This window comes from Leptinotarsa decemlineata, unplaced genomic scaffold (assembly GCF_025532065.1).
Source record: "Leptinotarsa decemlineata unplaced genomic scaffold, Ldec_3_MD MMD2_tig00026328_RagTag_RagTag, whole genome shotgun sequence".
Taxonomy (NCBI): domain Eukaryota; kingdom Metazoa; phylum Arthropoda; class Insecta; order Coleoptera; family Chrysomelidae; genus Leptinotarsa; species Leptinotarsa decemlineata.
In genome coordinates this window covers 25,267,446-25,289,616 of record NW_027412688.1, presented here as the reverse complement: position 1 = coordinate 25,289,616, position 22,171 = coordinate 25,267,446, and the positions used below count along the sequence as shown (strand labels likewise).

Below are 22,171 nucleotides of genomic sequence, written 5' to 3'. Positions count from 1 at the left end.
ATGAATAAAAGTACTCGTGTGGAAAGTCGATCGGAGCAACGAGTCTTGATAAAAATGTAGTTTCACTCGACGACATCAAACCCGCTCGTCCACCATTATTTGAAATGAATAATTATCAAAGCAGAAATAATAATGATAACGTTAATTCAACAACATTTATCCTGAGATGTCTACCATTATTCGAAAATATTAGTTTTTAAGGAAAATGGAAATGATAGGTAAAATGTTCATAACGAATTTTTATAATGCAAACACGTTTAACTAACGAAACTCAAGAGCCTCAAGAGCAAACAGAAATGAAAAATCCGCTACAGAAACTGCTCGATATGACCACCTTCTCTCTCTATACATTTTCTTAGTCTGCGAAGACACCCTCTCTGTACTTGAAATAGCATTCCAGGGTCGTTTCGTATGGCTTCACAATGTAATGTTATTCTATTCAACAATGCATCTCTTGTGTGAATAGGTGTAGCGTAAACAAGGCTTTTCAGATGCCCCCACAGAAAGAAATCCAATGGATTTAAATCCGGAGACCGCGATGGCCATGAATATGGCCCACCTCTACCAATCCATCTATTGTGGAAAATATGGTTCAGATGGTCACGCACAATCAAACTAAAATGAGGAGGAGCGCCATCATGCATAAACCACATATCTCTTCGGGTTTGCAATGGAACATGTTCCAAAAGTCCATTCAAATCGTTCTGAATGAACTCCAAATAACGTTCTCCATTCAATCGGTCCTGTAGAACGAATGGTCCTATAAGATGGTTTCCTATGATACCAGCCCAAACATTCACGTTGAATTTCCGTTGGTGTTTGGTTTGCAATATCCCATGGGGATTTTCTTCGGCCCATATATGGAGATTATGAGAGTTGATAACTCCATCTCTACTGAAACCTGCTTCATCAGTGAATAAAACTCGATTAATAAAAGTCATATCCTCTCTTTGCCTATCCATGAACCAATTGGCATATTCCAGTCGTGCTGGAAAATCTTGAGGTGTCATGGCATGTACCTTCTGGATGTGAAATGGGTGGAGCAGTTGTTCCCTAATTATTCTATGAATAGTGGACTTGGATGTATGGAACTGTTCTGATAGATTTCTGATGCTCATTGAAGGATCATCAGCGACGGCTTCCAAAATATTTTCCTCCAATACAACGGTACGTACAGTCCTAGGAGCGCCCTCACCACCTCGTTTTGGCAAAACTGTACCTACAATAATATCGAAATAAAACAACGTGCTCAAATTAATTATCAATTATTACATACCTGTCTCCCTCAAGCTGCGATCGACACGCTCGAATGTTTCTCTTGACGGTACCGTTCGATTGGGAAAATACTCGGAATACAGACGACAAGCTTCTGCAGCATTACAAAATGCTCGTCCATAAAATACATGCATATCTGCATATTCATTGAATGTAAACTGTTCGGCCATATCAAAAAAATTCAAAATATCCTATAGAATATTGGCAATACAATGATAGTCATATGACAACGCACCACTCAACAAAACAAAATCGCATTCCAGTTTCTCATTTTTTATCAAAACTTTCTAAAAGGTTTTTTTGTCAACATCTGTGAAAGAAATGGAACATATTTTTCACCTGATCATGTGCAGCCGTTTTTGTAGTTCATTCGTTTGCTTTTTATTAGTATAGTAAATATTTTTTCCGATGTGCGTTTTTTCAGCTAAATTTAGATTCGTGTTAAAGAATTTCTCCCATAAAATTATAATTATCAGTGAAACTCCTCAACAGTTTAGCTGTGAAGAAGAATTTGAAACATTCGAATGTTGAGTTTCATGAGATTCAGATAACTGATCAACACGAAACGTGATTATTCCACACGTATTATGTACATACAAAATATGGAATGAATTCGATATTTCATAGTAGAGTAGCTTGTTAGTTTAAAAACACCACGAATCTACAGAACTTGATATTTCTTTTGAAAAAATATCTGCTATCACAATTGTGACTTAAACTTCCATATAGGTACTGTACTTTTTGTTTACGACTTCATTTTAGCATACTTTGTATTATTCCTGTTATAAATGTTGTTGAATTAACGTTATCATTATTATTTCTGCTTTGATAATTATTCATTTGAAATAATGGTGGACGAGCGGGTTTGATGTCGTCGAGTAGAACTACATTTTTATCAAGACTCGTTGCTCCGATCGACTTTCCACACGAGTACTTTTATTCATAAAATTGTCCAAGTAACCTTATTTTGTTGAAAAATATTGAAAATTATCTGTCATTTCAAAGTTTTGGGGTGTGGACCATCGGGGTAGTCCGTTCCTGACTTTGTAGCAAAACAACTGACTCCTGCATGAAAGCTCATCGACGGAATTCATTTGTTTAGTCAATTACCAAAATTTGGATGATTTTGAATATTCACTTGAAAAGTTATCAAAGAAAAACATTTTTCATTTTGTAACTTCGAGGGCCCGTAACTTGGTTACGAAGACTTTTAGGAAAAAAAGTTATATGAAGTACTGGTGATATTTTGACCCCATCTATACATTCACGAGAGGAAAAGAGGGAGTCCAGGGACACCCTGTATATATATATATATATATATATATATATATATATATATATATATATATATATATATATATATATATATATATATATATATATATATATATATATATATATATATATATATATATATGGAGAAATGTACGGTAAAATAGTAAAAAAGTCAAAAATCAAACTCTGCTTTGCTTAGCCAAGCTTCCGCTTCTAATGGGAAGATTCTTCAGGGCAGTAAAAATGAGCGAAAAACAATAAATTGAACATATAAATTGACGAGAAAGTTATACATGTATAGGTAAAATAAAAAATCGATCGATAAGCGATCGATTGTATATATATATATATATATATATATATATATATATATATATATATATATATACAATCGCGAACTGTTGTATATATATTATATATATATATATATATATATATATATATATATATATATATATATATATATATATATATATATATATACAATCGCGAACTGTTGTATATATATTATATATATATATATATATATATATATATATATATATATATATATATATATATATATATATATATATATATATATACAACAGTTCGCGATTGTATCTTCCATATTCCCTGTTTCACTATCACTGTCGTCATTTAAATCAATAATGAACTTTTCCACCGTTAATATGGAAGGTTCCAATCTCCATATAGTCTTTTTCAACTGAAATAACTTTTTCAATCCTTTTCTGCCAGTCTTCTTCCAAATCAACTCGATGGGATTGGAAAAACAAAAATAGGGAGGAAGTCTTAGTATGGTGTGTCCATTCTTTTCAGCAATAATCTCAAGCGCATACACTTTTTCAAATGTTTTTATCTGTAACTTTTCAAGTAGTTGGTTTTTGGTATCTTTCCTCGAATTTTTATTCGGTAGTTTGATGAGCTGTCGCGAATGATAGGAAGCGATGTCAAGAACTATTACACTATTCGCATCGAAATTTGGGATCAATGTGTTTTTAAACCATTTCACGAAAATATTAGCTTCCATGTTCTAATGTTAGTCAACATTGCAGTTCTTAAGTTTTTTTCCACATAATTTCAAAGAATTCGGACAGAATCTTTTACTTCCTCGGCAATGCACAATGATTAGTCTCGATCCATTGTTTGCAGGCATGTTAGGCATATACATTCTCGAACCGTCAGTCCACCCTTTCGTAACTGTGTCGTGAGTGTCATACCAAGTTTCGTCTAAATAGAAAATTTGCCGTTGTTCTTGTCTATATTTAGTTATTTGTTCTATGTATTTGTTACGCAATAACAGTGCACAAAATCGTTTACTATACAAGTAGTAACACTCTGAAGTCAGTGTGAAAAGTGTTTTTATTTATTCTGTTTTTCGAAATATTTGTAATGATTATTCAAATAATATTTTTCATTACCTATTTTATATAAATTCAAATAAGTACTTCTAGAAAACACCCATGTTGTAACATTGAAATATTGATTCCAAGTGAAAAAGTGAAAAACCTAACTGAGTAGCCCTCAACGACTTTTTCTTAAAAATCTAGCAATGATAATGATAATAGAAAATTATTATGAAACGTTATATTGAGTTCAACGTAACATAATTGATTGATTTGTTGCAGGTTTGGCCGGAACACCAAGAAGATTAGGAAAAATACCGGAAATCAAAAAATTCGATGCGGCCTTCTTTGGAATTCATCCAACCCAAGCTGACTTTTCCGATCCCCGTCAGAGGTTATCACTCGAAGCAGCCTACGAATGCATTATAGACGCTGGATTCAATCCAACTGAAGTGAGAGGGAGTAAAACAGGTTCGTGTTGAAAAAAAGTTTATTTCAAATATTGATTACCTCAACTTCACCAACATGTGATGGATCACTTACATTGTCGCACAGAACGATTAGACGCTAGCCTGCTTGATTTTATACGGGTCATGCAAGGTAGAGTAATATGAGAGGCCCGTTTTTATTGTCGAAACAAATTTGATTTCATATAGGCATGTCCAATGCGCATCATTGGCAACTTTCTTTTCGTTATAGAGACATTGCTCAATGGAACAAGAAGTACAGTAGAACACCGCTGATAAAATTCAAATTTTAAATGAATTAGCACGTTTTCACATCATGAGAAACGTGATGCGCATGTAATACAGGGCGTTACAACAAAAACTTTACCTCCCATGTAAGTCAGAAACGGACATGTAATCGAAAATTTCAAAGAACCCGTCAATTTTTATTTCTAGAGGGACTAATTCTGTTATGAAAATCATACCCGAAACCCAACCCCTGCAGTCAGCAACTAAACCCCTATTTTTTTCAATGGCATGGGGGGTCGAGTGATACATCATTTGAAAGATCTTTTGTCTCTATATTACCTTTGTAAATGTTTTCGAAATGTTGAACGTTTTATTTAAAAAGAACCAGAAAATTCGCTGTTGTTCATTTTAATGAAGAAATCAACAACAAAAAAATCAACGGATATACTGTTCAAAATGACCTCTACCTAGTAGTTCCATACAGTAATACAGTTTTCTCTCGAAAGCATTCCGTACATTATTTGAGTCAGCAATCGGCATTCCTGAACAATTCGTTGTCACAGGTCTTCTAGATTTGTAGGCTTAGTAGAGTACACTTTCGGATTCAGGTGTCCCTACAGAAAAAAGTCCATCGGTGTGAGATCAGGCGATCTAGCTGGCCACTCCACTGGACCCCTTCTGCCGATCCAACGCATTGGAAAACGTTCGTCCAAAAACTGTCTCACCCAAACATCAAAATGTGGGGGTGTATTATTCTGCTGGAATGTTATTTCATTTTCTACTGAATTGTTATCATTTTCCAAAATTTGTGTAATTATAGAATCTACACAGTCTTGTAATAGATTTAAGTATGTGTCTCTATTGAGATTACTTTCAATGAAGAATGGTTTAACAATATGATTACCAAGAATGCCGCCCAGATATTCAATTTTTGTGGAGTTTGTGAAAGGGTTTCCATCACCAGATGAGGATTTACATTGCTCCAATAACAACAATTATGTCTATTCACTTCACCATTCAACATGAAAAAACTTTCGTCTGAAAAACCTGTATTGTATAATAGGTTTTGGTTGTTGGTCAATTTCTCGCGCTGAACACTTCAAAAAACTGAAGTCGACGATCAGGATCATCTTCGTTTAATTCCTGAACTAACCTTATTTTGAAAGGATGGAATTTGTAGGCTTTCAAAATCCAAGAAATACTAGTAGCTGATACACCAGACTCTCTAGCTACTTGTCTGATAGATTGTCGATTATCTATTTGTACATGTCCTGAAACTGCAACTTCAACTCCGTCATTTCTGACAGGACGGGATACTTCATGTTTTCTGTTGTGAACAGAAACTAAAGTTTGAAACTTATCAAATAACTGTTTAACGTATTGATGGCTCACGTTGTGGTCTGAATGATTCATATTATAAATTCTTGCAGCAGGTTTAGCATATTCATTTTTTCGATAATGATTGCAACAATTTCTATTCTTTCTTCAGTAGAATAAACCATGTTGGAACACAGTGAACAAGAATGACTGAATAATAATTCGTGAAGTGACAGTGGCCAACTATCTACTTTTTGTTCTGCGACAACTAGATTTTACAAAAACTACCAGTGCAGAAAAAACTAATAGTGTCGTCCATTTCAAAATGTTTACTACTAATTAAACAAATTCTACAAATTCAGAAGACCTGCGACAGAGAATTGTTCGGAAATGCCGATTTATGATTCCAGATATCTTTTGAAAGTAGACTGTATTATTGTATGGAACTAGATAGATGTCATTTTGAACACTTTATTCGTTGATTGTGTTGCCGTTGATATTACTTTTGTTAATTTCCTCAGTAAAATGAACGACAGCGAATTTTCTGTTTTTTCATATATAAAACTTTCAACATTTAATTCCTGAATAACGAAACCAATTTTGAAAAAAGTTACAGAAATAAGAGAGGGACAAAAGGCCCTTCAAATGATGCATCACTCGACCCCCCATGCCATTGAAAAAAATAGGGAGGGGTAGTTGTTGACCGCAGGAGGGTGAAGTTTCCCCTAGAAATAAAAATTGACGTGTTCTTTGACATTTTCGATTACACGTCTGTTTCTGACTTACAGGGGGGTCGTTGGAAGGCCCTGTATAGTCGGCTTGTAACAGCGGAGTTTTGAAGTAATGAAAATTAATTTGAGTTAGAATTGAGTTGAGTTAGAATTTCGTACCGAAGGTTTTTAGGTTTTGCAGAAAAACTGGTACGTGATATTGTTTGACTTTGTATTTGCTGCAGATGTTGTGTCATAAAGGTGAGAAATCGTGAAATAAAAATTCATGCCAGAACACAGTGAAGCTGCGAGAGGCTGTAAGACTCGTAGAAGGAGCTATTAGGTGTAAGGTGCGAGCTGCTGCCGAATTAAAAATTCAATATAATAATGATCATAATAATAATGAAACGTCTTAGGTAGGCAAATCATCGTTTTGGGCCCCACCACCTTGCCTCTGACCCCTCCGAGCCCCTTCCTCGATTATTGGGAACCAAGTGTTGGGTCCACCGGGTGGTTAGTCCTGTGGACCCACGGCCGGCACCGGAGGGAGAATAGAGTTCTGGTGTCGCAATTCACTAAAGGCCAAGGGTGTTAGGGGCCATCCCTGCTCAATAACATTGGAGACCTTGGCTTATCAAAGCGCCTGACGTTCGCTTTTCTCAGGTCGAGTGGGCTGAAGTCGGAAACTGAGGTGTCTTCAACACCTCAGTTGATTTGATGGGTATAGAGGTTCCTGACACAAGGTGCAGGGCCTGCTGCGAGGCGCCCGAGCCCCTAATGCACTTGGTATCAGCATGTCCAGCATATGCGGTCTCGGCCTATATCCATCGACATAACGCGGCCCTAAGAGTGCTATATTACCATCTACGGCACTCTTACGGTATTGACGAGTCACCGGTGTTGCCCTACGCTACGGGGGGTATTGAATCCGTTGTGGAGAACGAAAAGTGACGAATTTATTGGAACTATTCGTTCCCCACCCTCAGGCTCATACAAGCTAATAAGCCTGATGTAGTCCTTCTCGATCACCAGAGCAAAAAGATAATTGTCGTGGAGTTTTTAGCTCCTGGCGAGACGAATATCGTCAGAAAAGAGGAGGAAAAACGGATAAAATATCGAGATTCTCTCTTCGAAGTCCGCAGACTCTATCCAGATCACTCTGTCAAGATGGTTGTTCTGATTATTGGAGTCCTTGGTGGAATGATGTCCCCTCTACTCTTGAATCTTAAAATCATACCGGCTTGCCGCACTAAGGCATAAATCTTAGCCGCACAGATGCAGAAGGCTGTCATTCTTGGCTCACTGCGCTTGCTCAGGGCACGTGATTCTCGGACCCAATGATCACTTACCCCACGGTGTGGGGAGTGGTCATTGGTTGATAATGCTGGCGCGCCCTCCCGAATGTATCGGGGCTTCGGGGAATAGTGCCTGACCAGCGCACACTACGGTGAAAAAAAAATGAAACGTCTTTATTCACCTGAAGTAAGTACATACAGAATATATAAAAAAATATTGAGGTGAATGGGCGGAGTGTTAGTAAAGCTGTTTTTGAAGGCAACTTCCGAAAAAATAAATTGAAATGAATAAAAGAAAATTACAGTACATACACACATTTTCAAAAAATAATTATTACTCGGTCACCAAATCTTTTGCGTAAACTAATGAGCTACAGTCAGTAGGAGGAAAGTGAACTACTTAAATGCTCTTTGAGAATTTTTTAAAGCTTTTCAACGTGTAGAATCTGAATTCACTGGACAGATTGTAGAATTTTACTGCGTTTAAAAACAAAAGACATGTGTTCAGGAATGACCAGCACTGACCTGTTTCTAATGGAGAAAGAATTCAATTTTCTTATTAAATACTGTGGCATTCCGGTGTTCAAGAGTTTGTGTGTGTTTGTGAGTAGGTGCAGTGTCCTGAGTTTCTCTAGTTGCAATCAACCTGATACCTTCATGACCTGTGATATGTGGTTGTATTTTCGAATGCCAAAAGAAAAACGAAAGCAACTGTTTTGGATTCTTTGAAGATGAAGGGAATCAGAATGAAGTAACGCCGGACGATAAATGCTAACGTAATGCTAAAAAGGTCGGAAAACAGAAATTGACAATTATAGGCAGATTTCGTTGATTTCATCCTTTTCAAAACTCTTTGAGAAAATAATAGGTAATAGAATTTTGATGTATATTGAACAAAATGACCTATTCTGCAATAATCAACATGGTTTTAGGAAGAGTAAATCAATTGAATCTGCATCTTATCAACTATTGAACTATATTTATGCACAAGTGGATAATAATAACCTGTTTTTTTCACTTTTTTTAGATCTATCAAAAGAATTCGATACTGTTTCTTCCAAATTTCTATTGAAAAAATTACTAGTAATGGGCTTTCCCAATAATAGAATCGTACATGGAAAACCGTAGTTTGGTGGTTAAATGTAATGGAATTACATCAGTTCCTTATGAATGAATTATGTGACAATCTGATATGAATTCAGGCAATGACTTGCCTGAATTCATATCAGATTGTCACATAACTATGTACGCTGACGATACTACAATCACTGTTTCTGGAAAAAATGAGAATGAATTATCGATGAAAATTAATTTAGTTATTGACGAATTCAGTAGTTGGTGTCAACGTAACAAACTGATTTTAAATAAATCTAAGTCAGTGCTGATGAAAACATTTGTTAGGAAGGATTTCTGTTGTAATTTAGTCACTTTGAACGACATAAAAATATCAAAAGAAGTTGATTTTCTTGGAACTATTTCAGATGAGAATCTCACCTGGAGAAGTCACAAACAAAAAGTGTGCAGTAAACTCAATTCCGCTTATTATTCGATCAAACAGTTGAAACATTGTTTAGATAGGTTTGGTTTACTAAATGTTTACTTTGCGAATGCATACTCCCACATTAGTTTCAACATAATGGCTTGGGGATGTGCAAAGGAATTTTCTAGAGTTTTCATCTCTCAAAAAACAACTGATAAGATTGATATTCAACCTGGGGTACCAAGAAAGTTGTAGACCCGTTTTCAAAAGAGAACGCTTGTTGACTGCACCCGCAATTTATATAATGAAATGTGTCATTTTTGTGCACTGGAACCTTGACTTGTATATAACGAACTTGAGCATTCACGGTCGTGATACTCGATATGCTACTGCTCTGGGGGTCCCTTCACATAAGAGTGATCACTTCAAAAAATCTCCATTATATAATGCCATAAATTTTTATAACAGACTGCCACTTTCTATAAAAAGATTGAATTCTTCAACTTTGTTCAGTAAGAAAGTTAAAAACTTATTACTGGACAAATGTTACTATAGTCATAAGGAATATTTAGAGGATTCTTTCACAGAAGGATAATAAGATATATAATCGTTCTAAATTTTCACTTGCTGTTTTGAGTTTCAGTGTTCTGACTGGTGATTTTATCGTTTTTTTTAAATATGTGTGTACATGTTTGTAAATATATGTATATATGTAAATATATACATATGTATATTTATTTGACTACGGCAAGCAAAATTGCCACATTTTTTTATTCATTTTTTAATTAGCATTTTATATATCTATATGTACCTATACCTTTGTATATGCAAATATTAATTTTTATTCAAGCTTTGATCCCATAATTTTATTCATAAGTGACGTACTGTTTTCTGTAAATAATCATTGACCTACCATATATACGCTATGTATCACAAATGGTGAATAAATATTATTATTATTAATATGAAACTTTTGAAATGATCCGTGGATCATTCCAAACAAATCAAACGGATTACCATCCGATTGATTTGTTTGGAAAGTCACGAGTTGGAAACAGTTGCCTTAAGATATAAAATGTAATACTACAGGGTAATTGATCAAATCAATCGATTTTTCTAAGTTCAGATGAAATATCTTTGAATATGTTCAATGATGACGAGATGGATCTTTCAGTGTGCACTTTTAGAACTCCAAAAGCTAAGGAATTTGTTCTAGTAAAATTCATTCAGACAAAGTGAAGAGTGTATCTTATTGCCAAATATTTACAGATATACACGAAAATATCGAATATGATAGTTATCAATTATTTGTGTCAGAGTGCGAAAACTGGGAATACCTTCTATTTTCCATTGGAATCAGATATGGGGAAAGTTATTGCTGGATATTAAACGGGTCCAAGTCTGACAGACAAGACAAAGTGACAAAGTAATATCTATTTTTGCCTAGAAATTTATCAAGCAAGTATGATTTCAGGTAATATATTTTATCTGATTTACAGGAGAGAAAGATCTAATTAGACATCCCCTGGAAGAGTGTCAGATTTTCACCGGCCAAAAACCTCTCCCCGTCACTTAGCACTCTCATTGGAATCGTTTGCACATTACTTTAGTGAGAGAGCTGTCTATCCCATGAATGGGTTTTTCAGTCGATTCTGTCTTCTCTTTCATTCATTTCAATGATGGATCTCATCACTCCATATACTTTTCTCCATCCATCTTCATACGATACCATGAATTCTAACATAGTCCTTTCTTCGAAAGGACTATGTTAGAATTGGTATTCCTGCCAAATACTATTCCATCTCATACATATGAAAAGTGTGTGCTCTGCATCATCCATTTCTTCACAGAATGGACATTCCTCACTTTCCCTCAGTCGATTAAACAAGTATTCCCTGAAGCAGCCTTGCCCAGAAATTTGCTTGTATTATGAAAAAGTCCACTTCACCATATGGGCTACACGTTCACTCACTTATATTGGTATCAACCTATATGTCCATCTACCCGTTTTTCCGTTTGTCCACAAGTTGTGTCAACGTGACATAAGGTGGCTTCTTGCGCTTATTCTATCACTGTATATTTGTCTCACCTTTCTTTAATGAGGAGTTCTATAGGGGGTATTCCAGCTATAACCCCTACTGCATACACTCAATAATGCTCTTCTTTTGGATGATCTAGCTCCTCCTATTATTGGTATGAGGGAGGACAATGCCCTCACTGTTAATTCCACTTCTTGCGAAACTCTTTTCGATGTGTTCAGCGATGGTCAGCTTAGTATCTAGCCATACTCCTAGGTATTTTACTGCAACACCGCAACACCTCAAACATCAAATTGGAGATGCCTCAGCATAGCAGTTATAAATTGTTAAATCTGACATCATAACATACGAGAAGCTATGACTACTACCATACTTTTTTAATGTAAGCTTGTTGCCTACTTTGATAGTTGTGTTTAACTTTTCGTCACAAAAAAGTCTTTTCGGTTCCTCACAGCATTCTTTTTGGGTTCGCTCATCAGAATCACCTCAGCTCCAATGGTTTTTGCAGTTGCAGGTGCTGAATTATTCTGAAAGTGTTAATTTGAAGAACTTTAACCATGATCTTGGATCGAGTTTTCTGTCGATATAGGTAGCTTAGATTTTTTTCTTACATTTTCCCACCGGACAATTCTGACTTCAGAGTGGTGGCCTTCCTCTTTGCAATAAACACAAAAAAGATTGTTTTCACAATCTGCTGCTGGATGTCCTGCTTGGCCGCATTTGATGCAGAGTTTCTCTCTGCATCAAATGTGGCCCCAGCTCCCAGCACTTGAAGCACTTATTGTTCTTTTTTTTCTCTAATACTCTTGCTCCAATGAATCCATTATAACTTTGACCTACGGTACATTAGAACAAACGAAGTGTTGTCGAAAATTGCAAAAAATGTTAGGCTACAGGTAGATTTTTGGTCAAATTTGTCTCGTCAATTATGAACTGTTTTATAAGTTCAAAATAGAGATTATAAAAATTTAAAAGACTGAAGGAAAATAAAATTATTTTTTCGTTCCATTGTACCCTAGCTGTCCCTATAACACACTGTATATCGAGCAAATTGATATTGCGTCTCAGGCAAAAGAACTACTAAAGCTGTCTGTTGTGAAGGAGCAGCCATGCTTGTTCGAATTTCGCTATTCTTCAACTCAACCACGTTTAACAAACATTACAATTATTTTTAGGTAAAATTAATTTTTAATTGAATTTCTACTATTGTCGAACGTACCTTTACTCTCCATTGGATGAATTTTTAGTAATTGCGGGGTCAAGATTGGTACAGTCATTCAATATTACAGATCCTATACTTGTAGATTCTATAACCCTAAGGTCATGATAATGACGATTACATTCAATGGAAATAAAAAAAAAATGCTGTCAAGTATTATGAATGAGTCAATTTCGGTCCCGACAAAACTAACGCTGTAAATACCCAACATTCGCAGTTACATTCAATATCTTACGTTGGTGTAGAGGCTAAGGACAATGTCTACCGCGCGGACGATCCAGGTTCGAATCTCATAACTATAAACTTTTTTTAATTAAAATCACGTGACAAGGAGGTCTGAGCGCTGATGCGGAATCCCAAGGGGGCCAAGGGCGGAGTACTAAGGGAGCTGATAGGTTAGGTGGAGTACCAAGGGGGCCGAGGGGCGGAGTTCCACGCTTGAATCGCTACGATACTCGTTTCATCCTGCGTCGATGACGTCACACGTTTCCCCCACTCCTGTTTGAACCAAAAATTGCAAAAAGTTTAGCCTCATAAGAAAATACATGGGATTTTGAGCTCGTGGTCTCTTTGTTCATCTACTGGTAGGCACGCTGAATAATTTTTCCTGTTTAACTTTTAGACTCGCCTACGGTATATTGAATGAAAACCGTAGGCGAACAATATGCGTTCTTTAACGCGAACAAGATACAAAACCACTTTAAAGTTGGGATTTGTTACAATTGAAAGAAAATGACAAAAGTTTTTCTTTGCAAATAAATCATTCCACGACCAAAATTTTCATATTTTGAATGATGACAATATCAATTGACATACATTTTCAAAAAACGATGAGGTCGTGAACCCAAGGCTCATTCATATTCAACTATACTTGATGGAATTGACAGTTACATCATGAAAATCCATAACTCATTCAAGTAACACTTTATTTTGAGATATCCACTAGACAGTTTACAAAACCGTTTACAATTCGTTGTACAATAGTTTTATGAAGCATTTTCTGTTTAAAACAGATTTCAAACAGCTTTGTTTCCATTTTCTGTTTCAGTCCTTACAGTAACTGTAAATTCTTTATTGTGATTTTCTCTTTAGAAACACATTTGGCCAAATTAAGATTAAGTGAATATCACTGGAGTTTTTTCCCAACACCAAACCGTTATTTCAACAACTCGACACGTGTTTCGATCACCAAGTGATCTTCTTCAAGAGAAAGATCAAACTGCATCACAAGTTGAGATTAAGCGTTGAATAATAAACAACCATCCAACCCTCGTAAATTTTGACACTATAAACCCTCGTTGAAAGGACACTTTCCAAGCTAGGAATGTGTTTGTTGGTTTTCATCAGCATGTAACCGACGTCATTCTATCAGGTAATGTTGAATATATTTTTTTATGAAAAGGTCTTCCAATGCTAACTATAGATTCAACAAATTCGTCAATAATAGTCGCAACAAATGTGATTTGATATTAATTAGAAGAAAATAATTGTACAGGATGGTAAATGGAAATAAGTTCTTGAACTTTCAGATAATTCAGGTCTTTGGTCAAAATTTTAACATATATACCGTTACACCCATAACACGACTGAATAGTCGAATAGTACAGAAAAAAATTGCCACTTGAACGATGTGGAGTTTTTTCCACTTGATTCTTGATCCGAAAAAATATTCACAAACGACGCAAGTGACAAAATAGATCCCCAAAAATAGACTACTATCGTATCTGACAGTCATTCTTTGTGATCCACCATTTCTCGTAATTGCATCTATAGTAATAAATAGGTAAACATAATGGTACTCTCATAACTAAACAGGGCCTTACTTTCTCCTTTCATAAAACTATCAGTTAGTGACAATAAAATTTAAAAACCATATAAAGTTTAATATTCTTACTTGCTATCGATTGATTCTGCGAATTTATTGAAGGTGTCTACTTCGCAATCGCAAACTTCACATGCTTGGAAGAAATCCGAAAACAGGAAACCAGAGGATACTCCAATATCGGCTTATGTCTAGCTATCGCGGCCAATAGATTGTCCTATTGCTTCGACTTCAAGGGTCCAAGTTATGCGCTCGATTCCACATCATCAGGTGGGCTGTATGCAATGCTGAATGCAGTGAAAGACATCAGAAACGGAATAGTCGACAGCGCGTTAGTGTGTTCCTCCCATTTAATCCTAGATCCGGAGGTGACGGTTGAATACATGAACATGAATGTTTTGTCCCCTGAAGGCAAATCAAAGGTTTTCAGCGCAGACCGAAACGGTTACGTTCGCTCTGAGACGATAGCTTGCTACTTTCTTCAGAAGGAGAGCGATTGTAGACGGATGTATGCTACGGTCCTCGGTGCTCATGGTTTGTCGGAAGGTTTCAAAAAGGGAGAGGAAATTTACCCTTCCGGTGAGGAGCAGCTGAGGTTGTTGAAAGAAGCGTATGCGGCAGCCAACTTGAGTGCCAGTGACGTTGCTTATATAGAAGCCTTCGGATTGGGTGAGTTGTTTTTCACATCATGTAATATTGGTTCTGGTATGGTGATTTCAGTATAGGATTGTAAACGCAGATAAAACAATTTTAAAATCAGGATAAAGCCGTTAATTCGTACATAAAAGATTTAAGTGGTACACCAAAACATATTTAAAGATGATATATTGAGTTTCTTCTTTTTGAAAAATCCAAAAATTATATTTTTGGATATCACAAGGATATGATCTTCTTTTCTTCCATATAAAAGAAAAGGTATTCTAACATATTACAAATTATCAAAGATAATTTTTTCTCCATAGTGTATTGTTTCTATTCAAAAACCGGCTAATAAATATTTTTTTTCAAAATCGACTCTGACTCGAAAAACTAATTAGATTTGAACCCACTATAGTTAACATAATATTCTTCGTTTCACATAACTCATAATAATTTCATGTGATGAGGTTTCCAACTATTTGAAAATAATTTAAAAAATAAATAAATGAATAAATTCTCTAATAGAAATCGGTTCATCATTATGGCATTAAAAAAAAATCAGTTTAAATAGATGTTTATCTGATTTTTTTTGGAGATATTCTGAAACCCAAACTTGAATGAATGAGATTCTGACTTAATTTGGATAATTTCAGTCGTTATCATTTACTTTTTGCACTTATATTCTTATTTGTCAAATATTCAATATTCCCGTTATACAGGCCGTTTCTTTTATCATGTGGTAACATTGCCATATTCTAAACGTAACAGATACGAAGCCGATTAAATGGGGAACGATGTAATAATAAATATTCGATAAAACGTTTCGTGTCAACATGGCCACAATCCACTTTTTTTTTAAACGGACTTGTCTTTTTTATTACAGATATTGATGAAGCGATAAATTGAAGACCTCTTTGTTGAATGCACATAAGTTGTCGGTCAAGATAATTTCTATGGCAATAATAGCTGTAATATTAATACCTGTATCTTTAATTTTTTGTTTGAGATGGTCGATATCTGTACTTGATGTTGAAAATACTTGATCTTTCATGTATAAATCTGGGTATCGTGCTGGCCAGTTAATTGGTCCATTATTTCCAATCTATTTCCTTGGGTATATTGCATCTAAATGTACCCTTACTATTGCTGCATTATGGGAAGGAGCGCCGTCTTGTTGAAAATATTGTATTTCATGGCGGATATTCAGTGGCAATTCATCTAAGTAGCCATCGAATTCATTGAATAGAAAATGAAGATACATTTCACTATTCAAATGATCATTGTAAAAGAAAGGGCCAAAGATGTTTGTTCCCACAATTCCCAACCAAATATTCATTCCGAACCTTTCTTGGAAGTTGGTTTCCCTATATAAATTCTCATTTGACGGTAAAAGAGATAAGACCTCGTTAGTTCTTAGCTCGCACAAGTTTCTCAACTTCTGAGAGTTGTCGTTCGTATTGGGGCGACAGCTGATTAACAGAAAAACAGATTTTAAACAGATTTTTTTGTACCTATTCCTATACCTAATGGATATTTCTGTTAAACCAACCATTGTTAGTGAATTTTGGTTCGTCCGTCCATATTATTTTTTTGCATATATTTCCAACTTTCCTATTTCTACGTCTCAACCATTTCGCAAATCGTAGGTACTCTCCTTCCGTAATCCCTTTCATTGAGGTGATGAACTTTGCGTATCCTGTAGCATTTAGATTTGTCCTTTTTCAAAATAGTTCTGGTGGATTTTACAGAAGTCTGCATTTTCGTGGGCAATTTTTCGCAAAGAACAATCTTGATTAGCATACTTTTTTAAACTGGCCAATCCCAAATTTTAAAAAAAATGTTTCCACTTTGTAAATTTTTATGTGGTAATATTTGCTTACCCATAAAATTTATTTGATTCCTCACACTTCCAGTAACCACACATTTTCTTGTTTTCTTTTTGTCAAATGCACCATAGTCCCTCAAATTTCTGTCTAATCGTCTAAACATTTGGATGTTTGGAATACGACAATTCGGGTATAGGTCAACATACATATTCCTTGACAAAAGATGATTTCTATTTGATTTAGCATAACTAAATAGCATATCAGTCTTTTCATCATCATTTACCATCTTAAAAGCTAATGCTTTTAAGATGGTAAATGGATTGAGATGCTATTTATTTGATCATACCAAATTATACAACAATCCAATTTTTACCAAAAACTGATATTTTCGTTACTTCCAGGATTGAGAATTATAAAAATATTACGAATTATAATTGATTAGGAAGAAATAAGCCTTGGAAGAAGTACGGCAATACAAAAATTTCCAAAACGAAAAAGTACGAGTTTTCGTTGTGTTAGGGTACCTACCAGTCAAATTTATTGGGTTGTCTGAATTATATTTTGAAGAAATCGAAACAATTTACAAGAAAAGTAACGACAGGACCGTAATTTAAAATTGTTGTCATTGATGATGGAAGTTATTTCAAATGAAACGCTATAAAAATATAAAATGTGATACATTCTTAGTTTGTGAATTTATTGCTTAATCAATATCTGTAATAAAAAAGACAGGTCCGAATTTACAAAAAAAAGTTGATGATGGCCATGCTGACACGGAACTTTTCAGCGAATATTTATTATTACATCGTCATAGTAAACTTCGAATACAATAACAGTTTCCTTTTCTATTTTTTGATATTCTCCGAAATAACAACTCCACTCGAAAAAAACAGTATTTTTGGTTTTCCCCGTATAACTCGAGAAGGGCGATAGTCCTCGTCAAGTATCTTCGACCATTTAATCGTCTTCGTATCTGTTACGGTTTAGAATATAACAATGTTACCACATGATAAAAGAAACGGCCTGTATATCTTCAGTAAGTTCGTAGACACTTCGGTCATAACGTTACCGTAGTAAATTAAAAAGGGACGTACATTTTCAGGAGAGATTAATTTTTGGGAAAGAAAGGTTTCGGCTTTCTTCTTCTTTATTTGTATACATCGATTAGATTGATAACATGGAATTATTCAAAAACATTGACTCTTCTGCAGTCAATTGCAAATGTGGCTGGGTAATAAGCTGAATCCTGATGAGTGGGGAGATTTTTGAATAATAGTTTGGAGCCTACCCTGACTTTACTTCTATCGGCTCCAGAGAAGCTGTTGAATACAATTTTTGTAATTGCAGAAAAGGCTGCACGAACAATTGCGGGTTCAGAAAAGTTTGGATGTGATTGACAAAGGTCAGTTACATCCTCATCTATTTCGGAGGAATTTTCATCTGTTGCATTTGATTGAGCATCCGTGAGAGTGTCTTTGACGATAGGTGCATTCTGCCGAATAAAACAACCCAACTTTTCTGTACCCACAATTGTTAATGCAGCCTTTTCTGCAATTACAAAAACTGTATTCAACAGTTTCTCTGAAGCAGGTGGAGAAAAGTCTGGATAGTCTTCAAAATATTATTCATCAATTTCCAGACCCAGTCATCAGGATTCAGCTCATTCCACCAATCCACAAAAATCGAGCGAGAAGTAGGAGTGGGTCACGAGAAAGAGAGCTGAGAAGAAGGAAGAGGTGATGATGAACAATTTAATTTTCTTGCTGCTTCAATTTTCATTTCTTAAATGAAAGCAAAGAACTTAGGATAATTAGGGATAAACTGCTTTCCAATCCCAACAAGTCGAGATCCTTCTGGTCGGTAGCTAAAGCTGTTAAACAAAACTTCACAAAATCCACAATTCCACTGCTAACACAAGCAGAAGGTCCAATTGCAGCAACAGTCATAGGAAAAGCAAATCTACTAGCTACTGGCTGAACAATTTGCGTCTCACTCCACTAACTCCACTCCACTTCACTCGATTTAATGAGAAAGGCACCAACCACTATTCCAACACTAGAATCCAGAATGCCGGAAATTACTTTTCGACAACGTCTAGTCAGGCCAATTTTGAAACAGCTCAATATCAACAAGGCGTCTGGTCCTGATGAAGTGCCCGTCATCGCACTTAAAAAGAGCACCAATGAACTCGCACCAGTATTTCGTAAACTTTTCAACCTGTCTTACAAGAAAGGGTTTTCTTTTCTTGTTGGAAGATTGCTCGCAATCAGCCTATTCCCAAACAATAACTACAGACCAGTCGCTTTGCTTCAACATTTTGAGAGATCATCAATACGGCTTTCGGAAACAAAGATCAACAGGCGACCTTTTATCGTATGACCCCATATTTGGAATAACGCAATCGAGAAACATGGAAAGTCAAGAGCTTTTGCGCTTGATATTTCCAAAGCCTTTGACCGTGTGTGGCATGATGGTTTGCTGGCCAAACTTTGATGCAAGTAGCCGTCGATGGATATCACTCGAATACTTTTACCATCAACACCGGTGTTCCCCAGGAATCCATATTGTTCCCAACCTTCTTTCTATTGTATATCAACAACTTATTGCTTTGCTGACGACAGCACCCTTGTCTCGTCATTCCATTTGGATTTCAAGATATTTGCTGCAGATACATATCTTCACCGGCATCAAAAGGGTGAATATCTTAATGAGGATCTACAAGTGATTTCCAATTGGGGTGAAAGTAACCAGGTTCAATTCAATGCCACGAAAACCCAGGCATCGGTTTTCTCCAAAAAGATAAATGTCTCCGAACCGGATATAATGATGTCAGGAAAGACAATTCCGCTTTGTGTTTTGATTAGCCTGTTAGGGGTTAAAATGGAAACCAATATGTCTTCGCACAATCATGTCGCTGGAATTACAAATGCTGCTTCTCAAAAGCTTGGAATACTGTTCAAAACCAGAAAACTATACACGCCTCAGCAACTTTTCATGCTTTATAAACCTCTGATCAGACCTTCTTTGGGGTATGGTTCACATGTATGGAGCTCCGCCCCCAAGCATATCCTGAAGCTGCTGATTTATAATCAGAAAATAGCCATCCGCCTGATTGTAGACACGAACGTCACTTGTAATCTTGATAGCCTGGAACATCGAAGAAATGTTGAAAGATTTGTCTCTTTCATAGATACTTTCACGGGAGGTGTTCAGGTGATTTGCACATTTGATTTCACCATGAGCGGTACATATCAGAAATACGCGACGGACTGTGGCTACTTATCGTTTTGATGTTCATCTCAGTACACGTCGAACTTCTCTATTTGAGAACTCTTCCATTTGGAAAACTGCGTTTATGTGGAATAAACTTCCTGAGAACTTCCTCAGAGGTTTTCATAGAGTGCTTATGTTTTGCCCCTAAAAAAAAGATAGAAAAATGAGAAATAAATAACTTGAAAATTTTGCTAATCGATTTTGCTCTCCTTCAGATTTTCATATTAACTCATCAGCCTCTTATAATCGAAGTCGGAGGACCGTGACTACTTTACTTTATTCAGAAATCACAGTATTCTTTCAAAGTAAAATATTGGAAAATCCACTCACATGGGCCAAAATTCTGGTTTATATACCCGCACTATTTATAGAAAGCATTTTGGTGCTATGTTTTGAAATGCCTTCACTGATTATTTTTTGCAAGTGGGAAGAATTTTAGCAGTTATATATTTCTGTATATTATTTTCCGTTACTCCTACTTTAATTCCTGAAGAGAAAAGGCAGATTTTTTATTATCAGAGTTAATTTCCCTTTGTGGTTTTTCTCTCGATTTATCCATATGCCTTTTTTTTTGTTATTGTTTGTGTTTCCTAATGTGTCACCAAGCGTTCTGTGTTTGTTTCATTGTCATTCCTAGTATGAACTTCGTAAATGAGGGATGCACTGGGTGCGCCTTTTCATTTCTTTCGTTCGTTCACAATTTCACTGAAGTGAAACTGTTTTTTTTTGAAAAGAAATATAATTATGAGTAACTCCACAGCTTGGTAATATGTAAATTTTTTCTGGACTTTTTTATCATTCCAATGTTTTCATTATTACTATTGAGGATTCATTCAAAATCATCAGTAAACCAAGCAGTTTTCGAAAATTTCAAAGACGGTGATTGTTTATAAATAAGATAAAAAACGGTTCCAGGTGTGAACCCTGTGGCTTTCTGAAGTTGTTTATTAATGTGTTGATGCCCCATATTTCAAACTATTTGTTCTGTTTTGTAGGCAACCCTTGATGAAACCGTAATTTTGTTTCAAAGTTTACTAAATAATTTCGACTAGAAAATTATCAATTGTGAAGGATTGGGAAATGATTGAAAATTAAATTCTCCACACTTTACTTTTCACCGTTTTTAATTTTTTTTTATAAATTGTATTTTGAATGAATTGAAGTATGAATTGTTATTGTGTTTTGTTTAATCTTTGAAATTAAACTTTCGAAGAATCATAGAAAAATTGGTTTGATGTTGTATTTTTTCTTGTGATCAGGCACAGTAGTTGGAGACTCACAGGAATGTTACGCTTTATCTAAATTTTGCGAAGGAAGGAAAACACCACTTCATATTGGTTCTGTCAAATCTAACATGGGAATGTCAGACACTGCATCAGGATTGGCATCCCTAACCAAAATAATCCTGGCGATGGAAGTAGGAGTTATACCTGCGAATTTACATACCCAAAATATCGACATGACGTTGCCAGGTATATCAGACAACAAACTCAAGGTAATCTCTTTTTCTGTACATATGTGCGTGTATCTCAATAATTCAAATATTGATGGAATATCGTAGATATTCGATACGAAGGATAATTGCAGAAAATAACTTTCATCATTCCTTGGCGGTATTTGTTTCTTAATTTTTCAATTGAAACAGTCTTGCGGAAAATTCAAAACATGTATGTGATGTAATGGGCTGATACTTGATGAGAATCCATGATACAGGTACGCTATACAACAGCTTCTTCAGGCGTATTCATACTGAGTATGTATCTTGTGAAAAACTCACAATAAATTGTTACTCGAATAATCCAAAATGTTTCAAATCCTGCCAAATTTTGATAAAAAGAAGATTCTATGAGATTTACAATCTTTTCTTGAATCAGCTGAGATCTGTATTACTTTATAGAAAGAAAAATGAAAATCAACTTTTTGGGCAAGAGAAAATTTTTCAAATCACATACTCATCAAC

General features: G+C 35.5%; 1 protein-coding gene across 1 annotated transcript in view; it reads left to right on the top strand.

The window, feature by feature from the left end:
- The window catches only part of LOC111502191 (fatty acid synthase), a 91,820-nt gene that overhangs the window by 5,691 nt on the left and 63,958 nt on the right, over positions 1–22,171 (top strand). Inside the window, exons 2-4 of the mRNA XM_074182216.1 lie at positions 4,179–4,367; positions 14,579–15,142; positions 21,471–21,706. Of these exons, the coding sequence (XP_074038317.1) occupies positions 4,179–4,367; positions 14,579–15,142; positions 21,471–21,706 (989 nt within the window). The remainder of the gene's footprint in view (positions 1–4,178; positions 4,368–14,578; positions 15,143–21,470; positions 21,707–22,171) is intronic.